Below are 17302 nucleotides of genomic sequence, written 5' to 3' on the forward strand. Positions count from 1 at the left end.
CGTGACATATAACAAGTAAAATATCGCTGTACTTGTTTAGGGATCAATTCAGGGAGTACTAGCCAAGGGTATCGTTTTGTTTCCAAAACCTGTTAAGGGTAGGGTTTCATACGCCAATGCTTGTTAACCCTAATTCTCCCGGGGGGGCCATAATGCCCCCCCTCAACAATTTTCGCGATATATCTGCTGCGCGAAATTTTTTCACCTCGCAACTCACTGACTTTTTACATTCAAGTCTCGCGCAAATTTTAAGACCAAATTTGTGACGCCCGGGTACGCGGTTACGACATTATGCAAGTGCATGTCAGACCCAAAATTGCTCATAAACGTGATTTCATGTACAAATCCAATGCAAATTGCGTATTTAGCCAAAATTCATAAATGTATCATTATTTCTACTTTTACTGATTAAACTTCATTAATTTTGCCTTGTTTATGATCAGAATTATGTCTGGAACAATTTCCATTGAAAAAACAATAAAAAACAAAAAGTAAAAAAACAAAGAAATACATAAGAAATTCATAAAACAATAAAATACATAAGAAATTTATTTCCAAACCAAAGTTTTTTTTTAATTACGATTGTTAAGAATGCTACAAAGAAAATTTTAACCAAAAATTAGCATTCTAGGAGCTTTATTTAGTGAATTAGAGCAAAAAGTATGATTTATGCATAAATTAGCATAATTAATTCATATAAAATAAAATCTCATTATTTTGGAAAATTTTACCATACAGCCTTGTAGATTACATCGCACACTACCAGCGTGCAAATTTTTGCGTCGCTCGCGCGATCGGCGGCCGAGATCTTAAGGGGGGCCATAATGCCCCCCCCCGGGAATGACAAGAATCAAAATACCCCGGGAGATTTAGGGACTTAAGGGATGCAAAAAAAAGTTATTGCAATGTAAACATCGTTTGAAAAAATTGTAGAAAAATGTTCTACGATCATTGCTAAGCTTTGTGTAACAGGCGCCTATCTTTCTCTTTTGTTTATTAAGGGAAGGCATGCAGAAGAGCAAGGGGCCAGTGCTATATCAACCTTACCTCCTCTTTTCTTCAAACCATCTAGTATAGGTAAGTAGGCTTTTATACTGCAAGAACTCATAGAGATACACAGTTTTCATGAGAAAAAATTAATCTGCTTTCACTCTTCAAATTGGTAACACTTAATCTTATTTTGCTCCTCAAATTGTCAACAATTGTCAATATAATTAATTCTATGGGTTTTCATGTATTTGAAAACTAAAGGTAGATATTAAAAAGGGCAAGGTTTCAACATTAAAGGTAAATGCTAGTTTTGGTAACGATATCAAAATGAGTTCGTACAGAATCCAATGAAATGACCACTAAAGTGTCTGTTTGTATAAATAAAACGCATGTGCCAAAGGATTCTGGAAGAAATTGTGTAATTGCTGAGAAATCAGCAAATAAGCACGGGATTCGGGTAGGGCGTCGGGCCCGACGCCCTAAGCAATAATTATACATTGTCCCACGTGCGCTTATCTGTGTTGGGGATTTTCGGTGTGAACATTTTTCAGCGTAGATTTCAAGATTTCACAAAGTCCAGTTAATGTAACTGTACCAGATCTAGATCCTCGATGATATACTGGCAATTAAGCCTTGTTTTACAGACTTTCTCATGAAATCAGTGTTAACTGCAACTACTGGAATTTCTCTTTAAGTTGACAATTTGATTTTCAAATTGCGATATTTTTTTCATGAGGAAAAATTTAGTCTGCTATTGCTTCTCAAATTGGCAAAAATGTATTCTATTCATTTTCATATATTGGAATTTTTATTAAATATATACATTTAGATATTACATGGATAATCCATCAAAGAATATAACAATTACAAAAGATCAAAGAATAACATAATGAGATGTCATATTCAGGCCTGTATGGAATATGTTAATAAAATAGAAATTTGGTTTGTTTGTCATCTAAAAAAATACAAGAATCACAATTATTAAATGTAGAATGCCACAAATAATTAAAACCATGGATATTTTATGACATTCTACAATTGTGATTCTTTTATGAAATATGCCATATACATGTATAGTATCAATGCTATATGCAATTTTCTTGAAAATTATGTGAACTGTGCATAAAATACCCCCGGTGGGGTCACTCAATATGACTTGGGGACCGCATGACCGTTACCAAAATCGCGGGAAAAGGGGTCAATTTCACGGAACGTCCGCGGACAGAACACTCCTCGAAGTAGTGAAAATAGGGGTGCTCACCGTCCTCGATCTGATGGAAATAGGGGTCAGGAAAAAGGGGAGAACGATTACGGGAAGTAAAATCCATCGCCGAGTCACATCATGCTCTGTTAGTCTGTATCTTTATATGGACAACTCTACATTTATTTTTACAAAGAATTCTACTTTTCTTATTTTTCAAGAAAAATAAAGTTCTTTTGGATTATTGTATCAGTATGACATGGCTCTTGGTCATCTTTAAGGACTGAGCACTCTGGCGCCTGTGTTGCAATTTCCTCTAATGAGGAAAGGGTGTAAATGCCCTGTCCTTGAAATACGGTAAATAGGGGTAAATTTGCGAAATGGGCAAAAGTGTCCTTACAATCTTATAATTAGGGCTGTTTCAAGGTACCATTTTCCCGCTATTTTGTCCTTGTTTTGCGTGAAAATAGGGGGGTAAATTTCACAAAATGTCCTTGAAATTGACTGCAATAGGGGGTCACTTGCATTTGTGGTAACGGTCATACGTGTCCCCCTCTGCGGCTGAGTGACCCCACCTGCAAGATACCGTGGACCAAAGATACTGTACACCTCCTGTTTAAGATTTCTAGTAGTAAAGCATTCTTCTTTCTTTCATTCAGAATATTTATTCTTGTTTTTGTTTGTTTTTCAGAGGGTATGGTGAATTTCTTGGAGGAAGTAGCTGCTTCTGCTCCTAAAACTCCTTTCTTCTATTACCACAATCCAACCATGGTTGGCAGTGATGCATGTAAGTTTAATAATGTTACAGTCATGAAAGCTCATCTGTGTTGGTTGAAAATAAATAAAATTTGAAATTTTCTTCACAACAGAAAGAAAAATCGGGAGAATTACCTCGAAATTTTCGGCTGCTAACTGCTGCCTTCTTCAGCGATGACCAAAGTGACCCGATTTGACCTATAATAATAATGTTGTTAAACCTATTAGAATACCTCCCTATGGCCAATATTCTGAAGTCGGGTTGAACTTAAACTCAGGTTTAAAGTTGTGGTTTAAGTATGGGAAGCCAAGAGTATCAAAATTTTTATTAAGTTGTATGTCTTTTATTATGTTTACTGTGTTCTTTCCTGATTCATCGATGGGGCAGACAATCATCCATTTATACCTCCAATACAATTATTAATGATTTGAGAGCAAAATGAGCTGAAGTATGATATCTCTACTGTTAGTGATTTATGTAACAATTGGCTATCCATACTTAAACCACAACTTTAAACCTGAGTTTAAGTTAAACCTGACTTCAGAATACGGGCCTATGAGTTTTTCAAATTGTTCTGATGCTATTTTATAGGAATAATGTCATTGTAGAAATTGTTAGGTTAATACCCTGTGTAATGCAAAATGGAAATGTATTATCCTCAGCAGTTGATCTCAGAAACTCTTGATGAAATGTTCCTCAGGGAATGGAGAAAGTGCATACATTGCATGCAAGCAAGTTAGACCGAGGTCTGTGAAGTACTTAAAGGACAAGTCCACCCCAACAAAAACTTGATTTGAATAAAAAGAGAAAAAATCAACAAGCATAACACTGAAAATTTCATCAAAATCGGATGTAAAATAAGAAAGTTATGACATTTTAAAGTTTCGCTTCATTTCACAAAACAGTTATATGCACATCTCGGTCGGTATGCAAATGAGGGAACTGATGACATCACTCACTCACTATTTCTGTTGTATTTTATTATATGAAATATGAAATATTTTTATTTTATCGTCATTGTCATGTGAAATAAAGTTTCATTCCTCCCTGAACACGTAGAATTCCATTATTTTAACATTTTGTGCCTCAGGCAAGGAGGTCCTAATCATCGAATTCGTAAAAATTGAAATATTGTATAATTCAAACAATAACAAACAAAAGAAATAGTGAGTGAGTGACATCATCGACTCCCTCATTTGGATGTAATTGGCTCGTTCATATAACTATTTTGTTAAAAATAAGCGAAACTTTGAAATGTCATAACTTTTTTATTTTACATCCGGTTTTGATGAAATTTATAGCATTGTGCTTGTCTGAATTTTCTCTATTGATTCAAATCAACATTTTTCTGAGGAGGACTTGACCTTTAGAAACACTGTTACGATGTAACGATACACAGCGTGTTCCAGAAGAGAGAAAATAAGTGCTTGTCAGAGCTAGTTCAATGATTTTCTAACTTCAATCGTGCCAAATTTGAAAAACAAATATGAAAGTGAATTAATTGCCATTTGAGATTATCTTGTCTTTGTTTATCATACAAGTGTGGAATTCAATAGCAAGGATGTACATATATGAAATCTAGCATACCTACGGGGCGGGGGCAGTCTGCCCCCCCCTGACGAGTCTCAACCCATGCAAAGGACGTATCCCTACCCCCCCCCCCCCCCTGATGAGCTTGAAGACCCTTTTTTTTTTGCTTGTCAATATATTTTCCTTTATGATTGAAGACCTTTTTTTTAATTCTTTTTTGTTTTTTTATTTTTTGGCTAGTCAATTTTTCGGCAGGCGGTTTTGCTCCCCTGTGGAAAATCCTAGCTACGCTACTGTAATGCAGGGCTCGACATTAGCAGTGGTCCGGTGGCCTGGGGCAACCAAAAATGAGAGTTGGGCCACCAAAATTCTTTAAAAGCCTGCAATTGGTGGCCCAGTCAGGCTACCAAAGTTTTTATGAATTGTAATTTTTTATTGTTTTAGGGCCACCAAATTTGCTTTTCGGGCCATCAAGAATATGAAATTGATGAGTTTGGTAGACCGATCGGGCCACCAAGATAAAAAGTTAGTGTGGAGCCTTGGTATATGAATAAATATCTTTTTCATTTCTTTAATTTAAGTTACCATGGAAAGTCTTGTGAAAGAAATCTTCTCATCCAGCCGGATACCAACCCTATGCGGTATGAAGTATTCATCCCCGGACCTTTTCCAGTATGGACGATGTTACGCTCTCCATGCCGACTCTTGTCAATTCATGTACGGGTGTGATGAGGTAATCATGATGTTACATATCGAGTTTCTGACAATCCCAGTTCTTATTATTGCCCTTGCTCAATTTCTATTAAAGGCATCAATGATTAAGTACCAATATGGCAATATATGCCTGCTGAGTCATTTTATTATTTAATCCTATAATTAAATTTCTTGATATCCATAACCTGCTTTTCATGCAGGTTCCTTCATATTTCACTTTATTTACTGCCATTATCTTTGTATTTTCTATGTAATCAAATGTATTATGTTAGTATTTTGTTATCTTGTGAAGTATGAAAAATAAATTCAATCCAATTCAATAATTCATTTTCTTGGTATTATTACCTAACTGATTTTCAAGAAATAATCTTTCCTTTTAAATGCTAGTTGACAGTTAGAGTTTTATTCCAAGAACATCCTATTTCACTGTTAGCTGATGGGAATTGAAATGAATTAGAATGTGTGTGGCTTGTAGTAGTAACAAATGCACAATGTCTATTGCGATCAGATTAAAGGGTTTCAGAATCTTTTATTTATTATATATACATGTACATTGATTGATTGATTTTTTTTTTCTTGTGTATCTTTTACCTTTGTCATGTTTTGTTTTTTACTTTACTATTTTACATACGATCTTCCTTTTTTTCATGCCATGTTATCCATACTTATTCCTTGTTCCATCATATATACCTTAATTATATCATATTGTTGTTAGTTTATTAGACTTCATAATTGTACATTCAAGCAATGTATTCTATTTTTTAGTGTGTTTTTGTCATTGATTAGTTTTAGTTTTTCTTTTTTGTGTGTGTTTTATTGTTGTTGCTTTTTTTTTAGTTGTTTTGTTTCTCTTGTATTTTTAAGGATATTACATGTACACACTGAATACTATTTAGTCATGTACTTGAAACAAAGGAGACCCTAGCCTTACAAGCCTTGCTTTTTCAGGGGTTCTCCTTGTCTTTCTCTCAATACGTAATTAGTTATTTGCTGTGTTTCTTTTTTTTCTCTACTGTAACAATGATTTATGGTTAATTGATTTTCATTTGTAGAATGTGAAATCACACTTGTAAGATAAATGTATGTGCAGACAGAAAGACGAATAAATATCTTATCTTATGTATATGAACATTTATTATTATAACATGTTTTAATATGTAGTGATTTACCACCTGTATTGTAAGCCTAAGAATAATTTTCCAGTCATTTGTGAGGTCATGTGTAAGTTTACAAACAGGTAATATTAGAATGACCTTTGGTTATTTCATTTTTCTTTGAGCAGCAACTCTTGCCAGGAATATCAGTTGGTGTTGAGGCATTCATTGGAAGGTTAGAATCACATTTTTTCTTATTTTACTTTATTCTCTCTCTCTCTCTCTCTAAGAATTCTTTTGATTCTAGCCACCCCTATCCTCCCCTAACTTATCCATTGTTTCTGGCTACCCCCCCCCCACCATCTTCCCCTAACTTATCCATTGTTTCTGGCCACCCCCAACCTCCCCAAACTTATCCATTGTTTCTGGCTACCCCTCATCCCCTAACTTATCCATTGTTTCTGGCTACCCCCCATCCTCCCCTAACTTATCCATTGTTTCTGGAACCCCCTTTCCTCCCCTATTTTTTTTTGCTCATGCAACCCCCTCCCCATCTCCAAACTTTTGTTTTGCTTCTAAAAGTTCTCCCCCTCTCCCCGATCTTATCTCCTGTTTCTTGCCTTTCCTCCATCCCCCTAACTTTTCTCTCCCATCTTTTTTTTTCTGTTTTGTCCTTTCTCTCTCTTTCCTTCTCTTCTTCTTCCGCTTCTCCCATCTCGCCACTCCTCTCCTTTCTACCTTCTAACCCTTCATTCTCTCTTCCATTCCCCTCTCTCCTAAACCTGAATTGCACTATGCGATTCGTTGCGACACGATTCTTTAATGAATCTTCCAAATTCGTCATCATGATTTGGATATGAATTTGAATATGTTTTTATTCCTACAAGGAGGTTAGAACTAGACTTAATTTTGATTTCCTTAGTCCTACCACAATTCTGAACTCTGATTGGAATGATAATTTGGATCGCAACGAATCGCATAGTTTGCACTTTACACTTCTCCCTGTCATTTCACCTGTAATGTTGATTATGTATAGGCCTACATGTTACTATCTTTTTATAGCATTTTGATGTATATTTTATATCATATTCATTTCACTACAGTGCTCTATCTATTATTGATACTTATACATGTATACATGTACCATTCATGAGTGCAGGAGAAAATAAAACAGCCAAATTTTGTTGTTGAACATCTCAGTGGGGATAGTTGTGCAGAAAGGAGAAACACCTTCATTTGTTTAACCTTCCCATTTTTTTTTTATCTTCATTCATAGTACTTATAACTATCTAGGCAGAGTTGCCAATAGATTATATACTGCCTTTAATGATGGTGATATAACTGTTGCAAGAAAAGAACAAGTAAGTATCTACTAGATTGAACTTTGGTTAAATGACGATAATGATATCTTATAGGGTACTGTTTATTTTTATACAACTCCCAAGAATGTTCTGTAATCTGATTGGTCCAAATCGGATCACATGATATTCAGCGAAATGCACAATCGTATCCAAAATGCACTATCCTGCACTCTACGGCATACCAAAAGTACTATCCTGCACTCTGACGTCAGAGTGCAGGATAGTGCGAGGTCTGGTATCATCTAGAATCATCTAAAATTTAGATCAAATATAGCATTCAGGGAAACTCAGTAACATGGGGTAGGAGGGGAGTTGTATAAATCAAACAATGCACACATTCTTGTGCATGGAGGACCTAAATAATGAACTCTGTGCTTGACTCACCAAATGGATATACCGCAATCGGTCCTGTGGACCTCGATGCAGTACATGTATATCCGTTGGCTCTTCTCGCACATTGTTCATTATTTGGCCCTGCATGCATGCACTTATGTGCATTATTTGTATACTATTCTGCACCTGTCGACCTTGTCGGGTGCTCATAACGCTCTTACATGTGTATTACCCTGACTCAGCAAGGCTCCAACTTCTTTGCCATCAGATTTTGTAATGTAAATTTAAATTTGAAATATAATATGAAATGCTGTGTAAGCAGAATAGGAGAGCAAACATTTTCTCATGTTTGAATCAGATTTCATCTATTTACATTTTATTAGCCAGGGTAATGATAATAATAGTAACAACGCGCCTCGGAATCGAATATTTCTAGATAGATGGCGCTATGTAAATGCCTATTATTATTATTGGCCAATCCATTTCTAACTTCAAATTTATTTTTTCATTAAAAATGAAAATATTTTTCCTTTAAGTTCCAGAATGCTCATAATATTAACCCTAATTCTCCGGGGGGGGGGGGGGCCATAATGGCCCCCCCCTCAACAATTTTCGCGATATATCTGCTGCGCGAAATTTTTTCACCTTGCAGCTCACTGACTTTTTACATTCAAGTCTCGCGCAAATTTTGAGACCAAAGTTGTGACGCCCGGGTACGCGGTTACGACATTACGCAACATTATGCAAGTGCATGTCAGACCCAAAATTGCTCATAAACGTGATTTCATGTACAAATCCAATGCAAATTGCGTATTTAGCCAAAATTCATAAATGTATCATTATTTCTACTTTTACTGATTAAACTTAATTAATTTTGCCTTGTTTATGATCAGAATTATGTCTGGAACAATTTCCATTGAAAAAACAATAAAAAACAAAAAGTAAAAAAAACAAAGAAATACATAAAACAATAAAATACATAAGAAATTTATTTCCAAACCAAAGTTTTTTTGAATTACGATTGTTAAGAATGCTACAAAGAAAATTTTTACCAAAAATTAGCATTCTAGGAGCTTTATTTAGTGAATTAAAGCAAAAAGTATGATTTATGCATAAATTAGTATAATTAATTCATATAAAATAAAATCTCATTATTTTGGAAAATTTTACCATACAGCCTTGTAGATTACATCGCACACTACCAGCGTGCAAATTTTTGCGTCGCTCGCGCGATCGGCGGCCGAGATCTTAAGGGGGGGCCATAGTGGCCCCCCCCCCCCCCCCCCCCCGGGAATGACAAGAATCAAAATACCCCGGGAGATTTAGGGTTAATCTACTGCTAGTTATCTCAATGATTTTAGAAAGGAAAATGCATGATGTATCTGTTAAACAATTTTCTTTGCAGGTTTTTTTTTTACATAAATGTATTTATTTTTCTTTCCTTTGTTTCATCCAGTTCCGAATTCAAGCACTTGTGGCTGTACTTAAGAAATACGGTAGGTCTTTATAGTTTAGTCTGTCTTGACATTTCATGGGACATCCAATTTAGATTACAAGTGGATCATACCAGATTTAATTGGAATGGCTCATATATCATTGGAAATCTGTACTTTCAGGAGAGCTCTAAAGCTGAAATAACAATTTGGTGATTTTTGGCTGTGTTTCACATATATTACTCTGGGTTGTTAACAGAGATGCCAAGTTCAAAGACCAGCTATGCGTGAGATTTTTTGTGAATCTGAGTGAGATCACAGACATTGTGTACAATGTATATGGGGATAGGCTGTGATAGTTGCGTGAGACAGAGATTTGAGGGGATGAACAAGAGTCCAAAATGCGTGAGACTTGGTAGCTCTGTGTTAAGGATGTTATTTGGGTTTAACCCTATCTAGGCCGGGGTATTTTGGGAGTTCCTATGGCCGGCCCCCCCCCCTAAGATCTCGGCCGTCGACAGCGCGATCGCGCCGAAAATCGGCACGCGGGTTGCCTGGGGCATAATCTACAAGATTGTATAGTAATTTATTTCATGCGAATCGCTATTAAGCGATTATGCTAATTTATGCGTAATTAGTATGCGAAATCATACTTTTCCCTCTAACTCCCTAAATAAAGCTCTAAATGTACTAATTTTTGGTATAGACACTCTTTGTGGTGTCCTTAGCAAGTGTACATGAAAAAAATTGTGATATCAAATCATTTTCTTATGTATTATATTGTTTTTGCAATTTCTTATGTATTTCTTTGTTTTTTGACCTTTTGTTTTTCATTGTTTTTTCAATGAAATTTGTTGGGGACTCTTCTGTGATCATAAAAAGCATAAAATGAATATATTTAGACTAGAAAAACTAAAAATAATCATACATTTATGAATTTTGGTTGAAAACACAATTTGCATTGACTTTGTACACGAAATCACGTTTTTGAGCAATTTTCGGTCTGACATGCACTTACATAATGTTGCGTAATTTTGGAACCACGTACCCGGGTGACGCAAAATTGGTCTCAAAAGTTGCGCAAGACTTGAAAGTAAAAAGTCAGCGAGCGGCGCGGTCAAAAAATTTCGCACGGCGAAAATATCGCGCGCTCCGAGGCCTCCGAGGCCCCCCCCCCCCCCGGCCTAGATAGGGTTAAAGCCATTATCGTTTGTGCTGTCCAGCATACATTACAATGTGAGAGGTTTACTCATGAATCCATGTTCAGTGTAATAAATATTGTACCATCAAAAAATGATCAAATTGATATGTACATGTATCATACTATGATGCCACCAGGGCCCAATTTCAAAGAAAGCTTATTGCTGGTATGTCGACTACCATGACAACAGTGTAATCGATGCATCTTGATGGGATCTTCCAATGAATCTTGTCATTCCAGCAAGATCCCATGAAGATGCATCAATTTTTTTTATGATATGGGACTCTGTACGCTGAATTAATTTTGGGGGATAATGATGACAACTGTTTCCATGTTACTTTCTTTGATTCAAGATTTCCATATTGCACCATTGATCGTTAATAATGATAATAATAACTAGTTCTTGTTTAGCACATATCACAATTGTTATTATTGTATAGATGTTATCCAAGAACTAATGCCTTGCTAATATTGAATTCCAATGTAGGAGAGAAATTCGATTTTTACGATTGTTGAATTTAATTGTACGAATGTGCAAAATTGCATCATTATCGCGCAAAGGAATAAATGATTTTTAAGAAAAGAATTGTTTTTTGTTTTACTCTCTTATCCATCTTTTCATATTGTTTGTGCAGGTGGTCATACCGGTGTGAACAAGGCCATCATGTCACTGGTAGGACCAGAGATGGGCCCCGCCCGTTCCCCTCTCCATAACCCCTCACCAGAGGAACGCGAGCTTATACGCAAAGATCTTGAAGCAGAAGGTTTCTTTGACTGGATCCAGTAAGACCGGTTTCCTAAAATATTCATAAGAGCAACTCAATCTGTTAGGACCAGAGATGGGCCCCGCCCATTCCCTTGTCACGGCCCCTCCCAGTGGGATCATGAACCCATACGACAGAATCTTGATGCCGAGGGTTTCTTTGATTGGATCCCGTAAGACCAGCTTCTAACCATTCCAATGACAACTCAGTTTTTAAGGACCAGAGATGGGCTCCGCCCTTTCCCCCTGTCACAACCCCTCCCAGTACATGTAGGATCATGAACCGCTACAACAGAATCGTGAGGGCGAGGGTTTCTTTGATGGGATCCAGTTTGACAAGCTTCCTAACACATTCCGTGAACAACACAATCTTATGGGACCAGTGATGGGCCCACACCTGTTTCCTGTCGCAACCCCTCTCACAAGGAACGTGAACTCTTATGAAATGAATATTGGATTCAGTATGGACCAAGGGTCATTTCATAAAACTGTAAGTTATGCAAGCTTTACGTGCAACTAGTGGCCTGTTCTTGGGCTAAAAATACCTCATATTCTTAAGAAACAATTCAATCTTGTTCTAGAGATAAGTGTTTGTTCGTACTAAGTTGTAAATGTTTTTCAAAACTAATGAATGTACATGTAGTCATGGTATTGCTGTAAAAACAAATGTATATTTAAAGGTTCATTATGTTGACTAACCATAAAACTCAGGGGTTACGGTGTTGCTAAACAGTTAATGAACCCCACCAGAATATGCACTCCCTCTTGCCGAGTGTTGAATCTAGACAACAACAATTCAATGTTCAGCAAACCTAGAAAAACAAACTTGATTGAATGTTATATTCTATCACCTGACTTCACAATTGAATATCTAAAAGATGGCAGAATTTGAATACTTTGAATATGTTCATTTCCTGGTGGGGTTCGCTAACTTTTAAGCATCACTGTAAATGTAATTATAACAAGTTTTAGGAATTGAAATAATTTTTCTTGTGATAATAGATGAAATATTAATAATAATGCAACTCACCAAGCACCCATTGTGTACTCAATGATAGTGGCTGCCGGGCCCACAACCAATTTGGCAAAATGAATATTTTTGGAATATTTCTATTTTGAACAATGAAATATGATTTTTCATTTTCAATATACGGGAGATGAAATCAAGATGTTGGATTTAATGTATTCACTTTCATATGTGAAGATTAAAGTAAGAAAACTACAAACATGTTGCTGGCCGTCCATAGTTGCGATTGATCGAATCAATCGTCACATTTTGTATTACGGGGGTCAGAAATAGAGCAGAAGACTGAGGTGTAAACTGCAAGAAATTAAAAGACATTATTCACAGCTCAGCTGGGATCACTCTATTTGACATTAAGAGGGAATGAACTATTAGAATTATATAAAATCTGCAAGGTTGTCTAAAATATATTGTTTTAAGATCAATGCATATAACATAATGTTGATGTTTATATGATTGAATGAAAAATGTCAGTTGTTTAATTTTTCTTAGATTCAAGTTATAGAATTATTTTAATAGAATCGCTCTTATTCTATAAGAAAAGAGAAGTATCATTTTCATTATTTTGAGATAAAGCACAATATGAGGTTGAATTTGAGGCGTTTTTTTTAACTCAGCCTTTGCATGTTTATGGATTATTTGTACTGTATGTCAGTTATGAATGAAGAGCTACTTTGTATTACCAAGTGAAAAATATTTACTGCTACATGATTGTATACATGTACTGTACTCCTCGTGTGTCCTATTTACTGTCTTATATGTATATCACTTGAAGCCATGCTACATGTATGACCAATATTTAGACATTTTTAAGGACAAGTCCATCCCAACACCAAACTTATTTGAATAAAAAGAGGGAAATTACAACAAGCATACAGTAACACTGAAAATTTCATCAAAATCGGATGTAAAATGAGAAAATCACGACATTTTTAAGGTTTGTTTAACTTCACAAACAGGTACATGTGCATCCTGGCCGGTATGTAAATGAGAGGACTGATGACATGAGTATTTCCTTTGTATTTTATTATATGAAATATGAACGATTCTTCTTTTCTCGTCATATGAACCAAAGTTTTATTGCTCCCTGAACATTTGGAATTATTTTAATATTTCATGATTCAATCAAGTTGGTCCTTAATGGGCATATTTGTAAAAAAAAATTAAATAATGTATAATTCAAACAATAAAAAGCAAAAGAGTGAGTGACCTTGTCAACTCTCATTTGCATATCACTAAGGTATGCATATAACCGTTTTGTGAAAAATAAGTGAAAGTTTAAATTGGCATTCTACATGTAGTAACGTACCTACACTGTACATTTTACATACGATTTTGATAAAATTTTCACCGTAAGTCTCGTTTGATTTTTCGCTATTGATTCAAATCCACATTTTTCTGAGGTGGACTTGACCGTTATTATATTTGTACTCCTATATATTGTGTCATTACTTACAAACAAAATGAATTTATTACGTAGACCTAAAAATGTTTTGATCTCCATAACTAATTTCATATTTGAAAAAACACATACACTGTATACTGTATCTATGTTTTAAAGAGAACATTTTTAGCCAAGCCCTCATACCTTTTTATGTTTCCCTGGATAAATGGCATTCCTTCCACTGAATAATAGCCCAACATGTAGCTTTTGACCATTTTACAATTATGGGACTGTATTATTTTATGTATTACATTTGATTTTCATTCCAGTAATTATAGTCTAGTGATAAATCAAACTTTCATTGAAGAAAATGAATAAATAAGAATAGTCTTTCATGATTATAGAAATCGTATGTGCCTTCAAGAATTTAGAAATAGATTGAATAGTTTAATTTTTATCCTAGAATTAATATGCAATGATGCTTGTCTTGTCCATGATGGTTTTATCATCTGAAATGTGCTTGCCTGCGTATCATTTTTAGAATTGATGTAACAGGTTTTATATATGATAAGATCTTTATGGAGATTCAGTATGTATATATGTTGTATATCTTGCTTGTTTTATATTGGTGGTTCTTTAAATACATGAAGATGAGGCATTGTAAGGCATCTGAAATTTTTATATTTCTCTAGATCATTATTTCATATTTGTATCTTTGTTTATAATTTTTATTGATGAGTTTATATTTGAATTTCTATTTTAATATATCTTTATGTCAACCTTGGGTGTGTTTTGTCATGTAAGACAATAATATTGTTCTTATGATAATGGGTATCAGTTAAAAAGTGACTGCATGTAATTATTTTCTCTGTTTTAGCATGAAGGTTTTTTTTTGTTGTTTGCATTTAATCTTTGTATTGGGATAAAATCATGCTGAATTTCAACCATACCATGGACCTACTACTGTCTTACGACATAAGTGTGGTGTGCGCATGACGAAGGCTAGTAGGTCCATGATCATACTAATAAAATCAAGATATGCATGTGTTCTTGAGAAATCAAAACTTGATATTTTGTATTCTTTGAATCATTCTCTTTCTTTCTACGTGTCTGCTAATAAACTATTGCCCAAACTCGCAAAGATGGTTTTGAATCCGAGATTTCAAACCATGAATCACGATTACACCCGCAATTATGCTTCGATGATTACTCAGAGTTGAAAATAATTATATTCAAAGAAATTGACTAAAATTCCCTGAGCAAAAATACTGAAAATTTCATCAAAATTACAAAGAAACATTTTGTGAAAACAGTGATATGCACTGCCTCATGAATATGTAATAGGTGAGCTGATGACGTCACCACTTTCCTGTTTCTTATGCTGTCGCCTGTAATCACGATTATTGAATATGTATGATACACCTGAACGTGTCCCTTGTAATAAAATAAGTTACAGCAATGAATGAATTAAATCAATTGTCAATTCATTTTCCCATTCTTTGAAGTTAAATTTCAAATAAATTTTGTACATTGAAATACAAGAGAAAAAGTGGGGATATGACATCAGCTTGCACATTGAATATTCATGAAGACATGCATTAATACTGTTCCACCAAAACAATGCAAATTTTTTTATGTCAAATGTTTGTTATTCCTTGTCCGATTCTGATGAAATTTTCAGTGTTTCATTTGATTTTACTTTATATCTTCAAATCCTACTACTCTCAGCCTGGAGTGCCACTTTAATTCAGCGTGTACGTATATTGAGATGTCCTCCAAATTTTTGAATGTACGCTACTGCCTCAGAAAGCTAAATGTACACTTGTTACTAAGGTACATGTAGCAGTATTAACCAGTCCACTATTTATGTGACTTAATAAAGCTTTTGTCAGCATTCAATTTGGCGTCCTGTGGCAAAAGCGGAACCTCAATGGACCCACGGAATCAGCATTATCATCTAGAGAAACTTTCTCATAAAGAGCTGAGAGACTGACAAGGGAGGACAGGAACATATAAGAATGAAAATTAATATTTATTTGTTGGTTGTACAAAATAACATGATTATATCGGCGAAGCCTCTTCTGGTGGGTGTTTCACAAAGAGTTGCGTTTAAACGCAAGTCAAAAAATCAATCGCAAGTCAAAAATGCACGCTGTTGATTGGTTGAAAATTGCGTATGATTTTTGGAGTTGTGATTGATTGAAACTCTTTCTGCAATGGGCCTCTGGTACTTGTATATATATCTTACGATAATACATATATATTTCAATACTGATATTCAAATGAAAACATCTAAACAGGTAAATTCTTAGACAAATCAGATGCCAATAGCATAAAGATCTTACAACAAGGCCACTTGTCAGAGGTCTGTGTAGTGTCTACTAGAAATCCAGCATCTTTTCATTGTAGCTTTCCTGCAGTCCACATTTTGTTGACTGCGATGGTTTATAATGAAAATGATGGTTTATAATGAAAAGCTGCATGCAAGATTCCTGCGTAAAAGATAAGGCGTAGACTTTTGACAAGGTGCCTTAAGTTAACTTTGCCATACTGGCCATTGCCATGATAACGGCTCAGCAGACAATCAAAATCATGATTTAAATGAAAGTTAGCATGAAGGATTCGAAGTCATTTTGAAATGAACCCCTGGGCCCCGTCTAATGATTGATCCAATCAATCGTAACTCAATGGAAATCCATCGGTGTCAAATTTTTCTGCAGGAAATTTGAAAAATGTCAATTGTTAACAAAGGAGTACACACCAAATTGTCAGGAAATCAATGAATTTATGGATATATACATTCATATCTAGAAATTTTTCTGAACAAACATGCATTTTATATGTTGACTTTGCTGGCTTTCAATAGTTGCGATTGATCGGATGAATCCAACTCTATGTAAGATGGGCCCCAGGTCATTGGTACCCATATCACACACTCTTTTTCATGTGATAAATTTTGAGCAGACCACAAGATTCTATAAAAGCATGAATGCATAATGGGCAGTTTGCAATGTGATTTTCAATGTCCTCTCGCATCTACATGTAACAAATGAATTTTATTTGGAAGTCAAGTGGGTATGTCATAAATCATAAAGCTGTTCGTAAGTTAAGAGTGACTTTACGATCGGCTGGTGACCCTTTCTTAAGAGCTAAATCAACACCAATGTAGATCTGGAGTGTACATGTATCATTTATCACAAGAAAGGATCACCAGTCTTTCGTGAAGTTGCTTGTAACTTCCGAACTCTATGAAACACCCACATGACTTTTATGCCTTCACTAGATTCATACTGCATTTAGTAATACATGTAGTCTGTACCGACCGCATAGAAACGCTGTTAGCACTAACAATGCGCTAACAGAGGCCCTGTTACAACTGCTTATTTTGGTGGCGATGCTACAATGCATTGCTTGCACACTGAAATAGATGTTATGACATCACAATGACTATCTGAAAGATGTGACTGGGAAAACTGTAAGCGCTCTGTTAGGCAAACGTTTCTTAGGCCCGTATTCT

General features: G+C 35.3%; 1 protein-coding gene across 1 annotated transcript in view; it reads left to right on the plus strand.

The window, feature by feature from the left end:
• Positions 1 to 11426, plus strand: part of LOC121427537 (N-acetylneuraminate lyase-like) — a 32801-nt gene extending 21375 nt beyond the window's left edge. Inside the window, exons 7-13 of the mRNA XM_041623982.1 lie at positions 1002 to 1077; positions 2883 to 2978; positions 5060 to 5211; positions 6475 to 6521; positions 7563 to 7647; positions 9437 to 9476; positions 11250 to 11426. Of these exons, the coding sequence (XP_041479916.1) occupies positions 1002 to 1077; positions 2883 to 2978; positions 5060 to 5211; positions 6475 to 6521; positions 7563 to 7647; positions 9437 to 9476; positions 11250 to 11401 (648 nt within the window). The 3' untranslated portion in view covers positions 11402 to 11426. The remainder of the gene's footprint in view (positions 1 to 1001; positions 1078 to 2882; positions 2979 to 5059; positions 5212 to 6474; positions 6522 to 7562; positions 7648 to 9436; positions 9477 to 11249) is intronic.
• Positions 11427 to 17302: the final 5876 nt, after the last annotated feature.

Source organism: Lytechinus variegatus, chromosome 14 (assembly GCF_018143015.1).
Source record: "Lytechinus variegatus isolate NC3 chromosome 14, Lvar_3.0, whole genome shotgun sequence".
NCBI lineage: Eukaryota > Metazoa > Echinodermata > Echinoidea > Temnopleuroida > Toxopneustidae > Lytechinus > Lytechinus variegatus.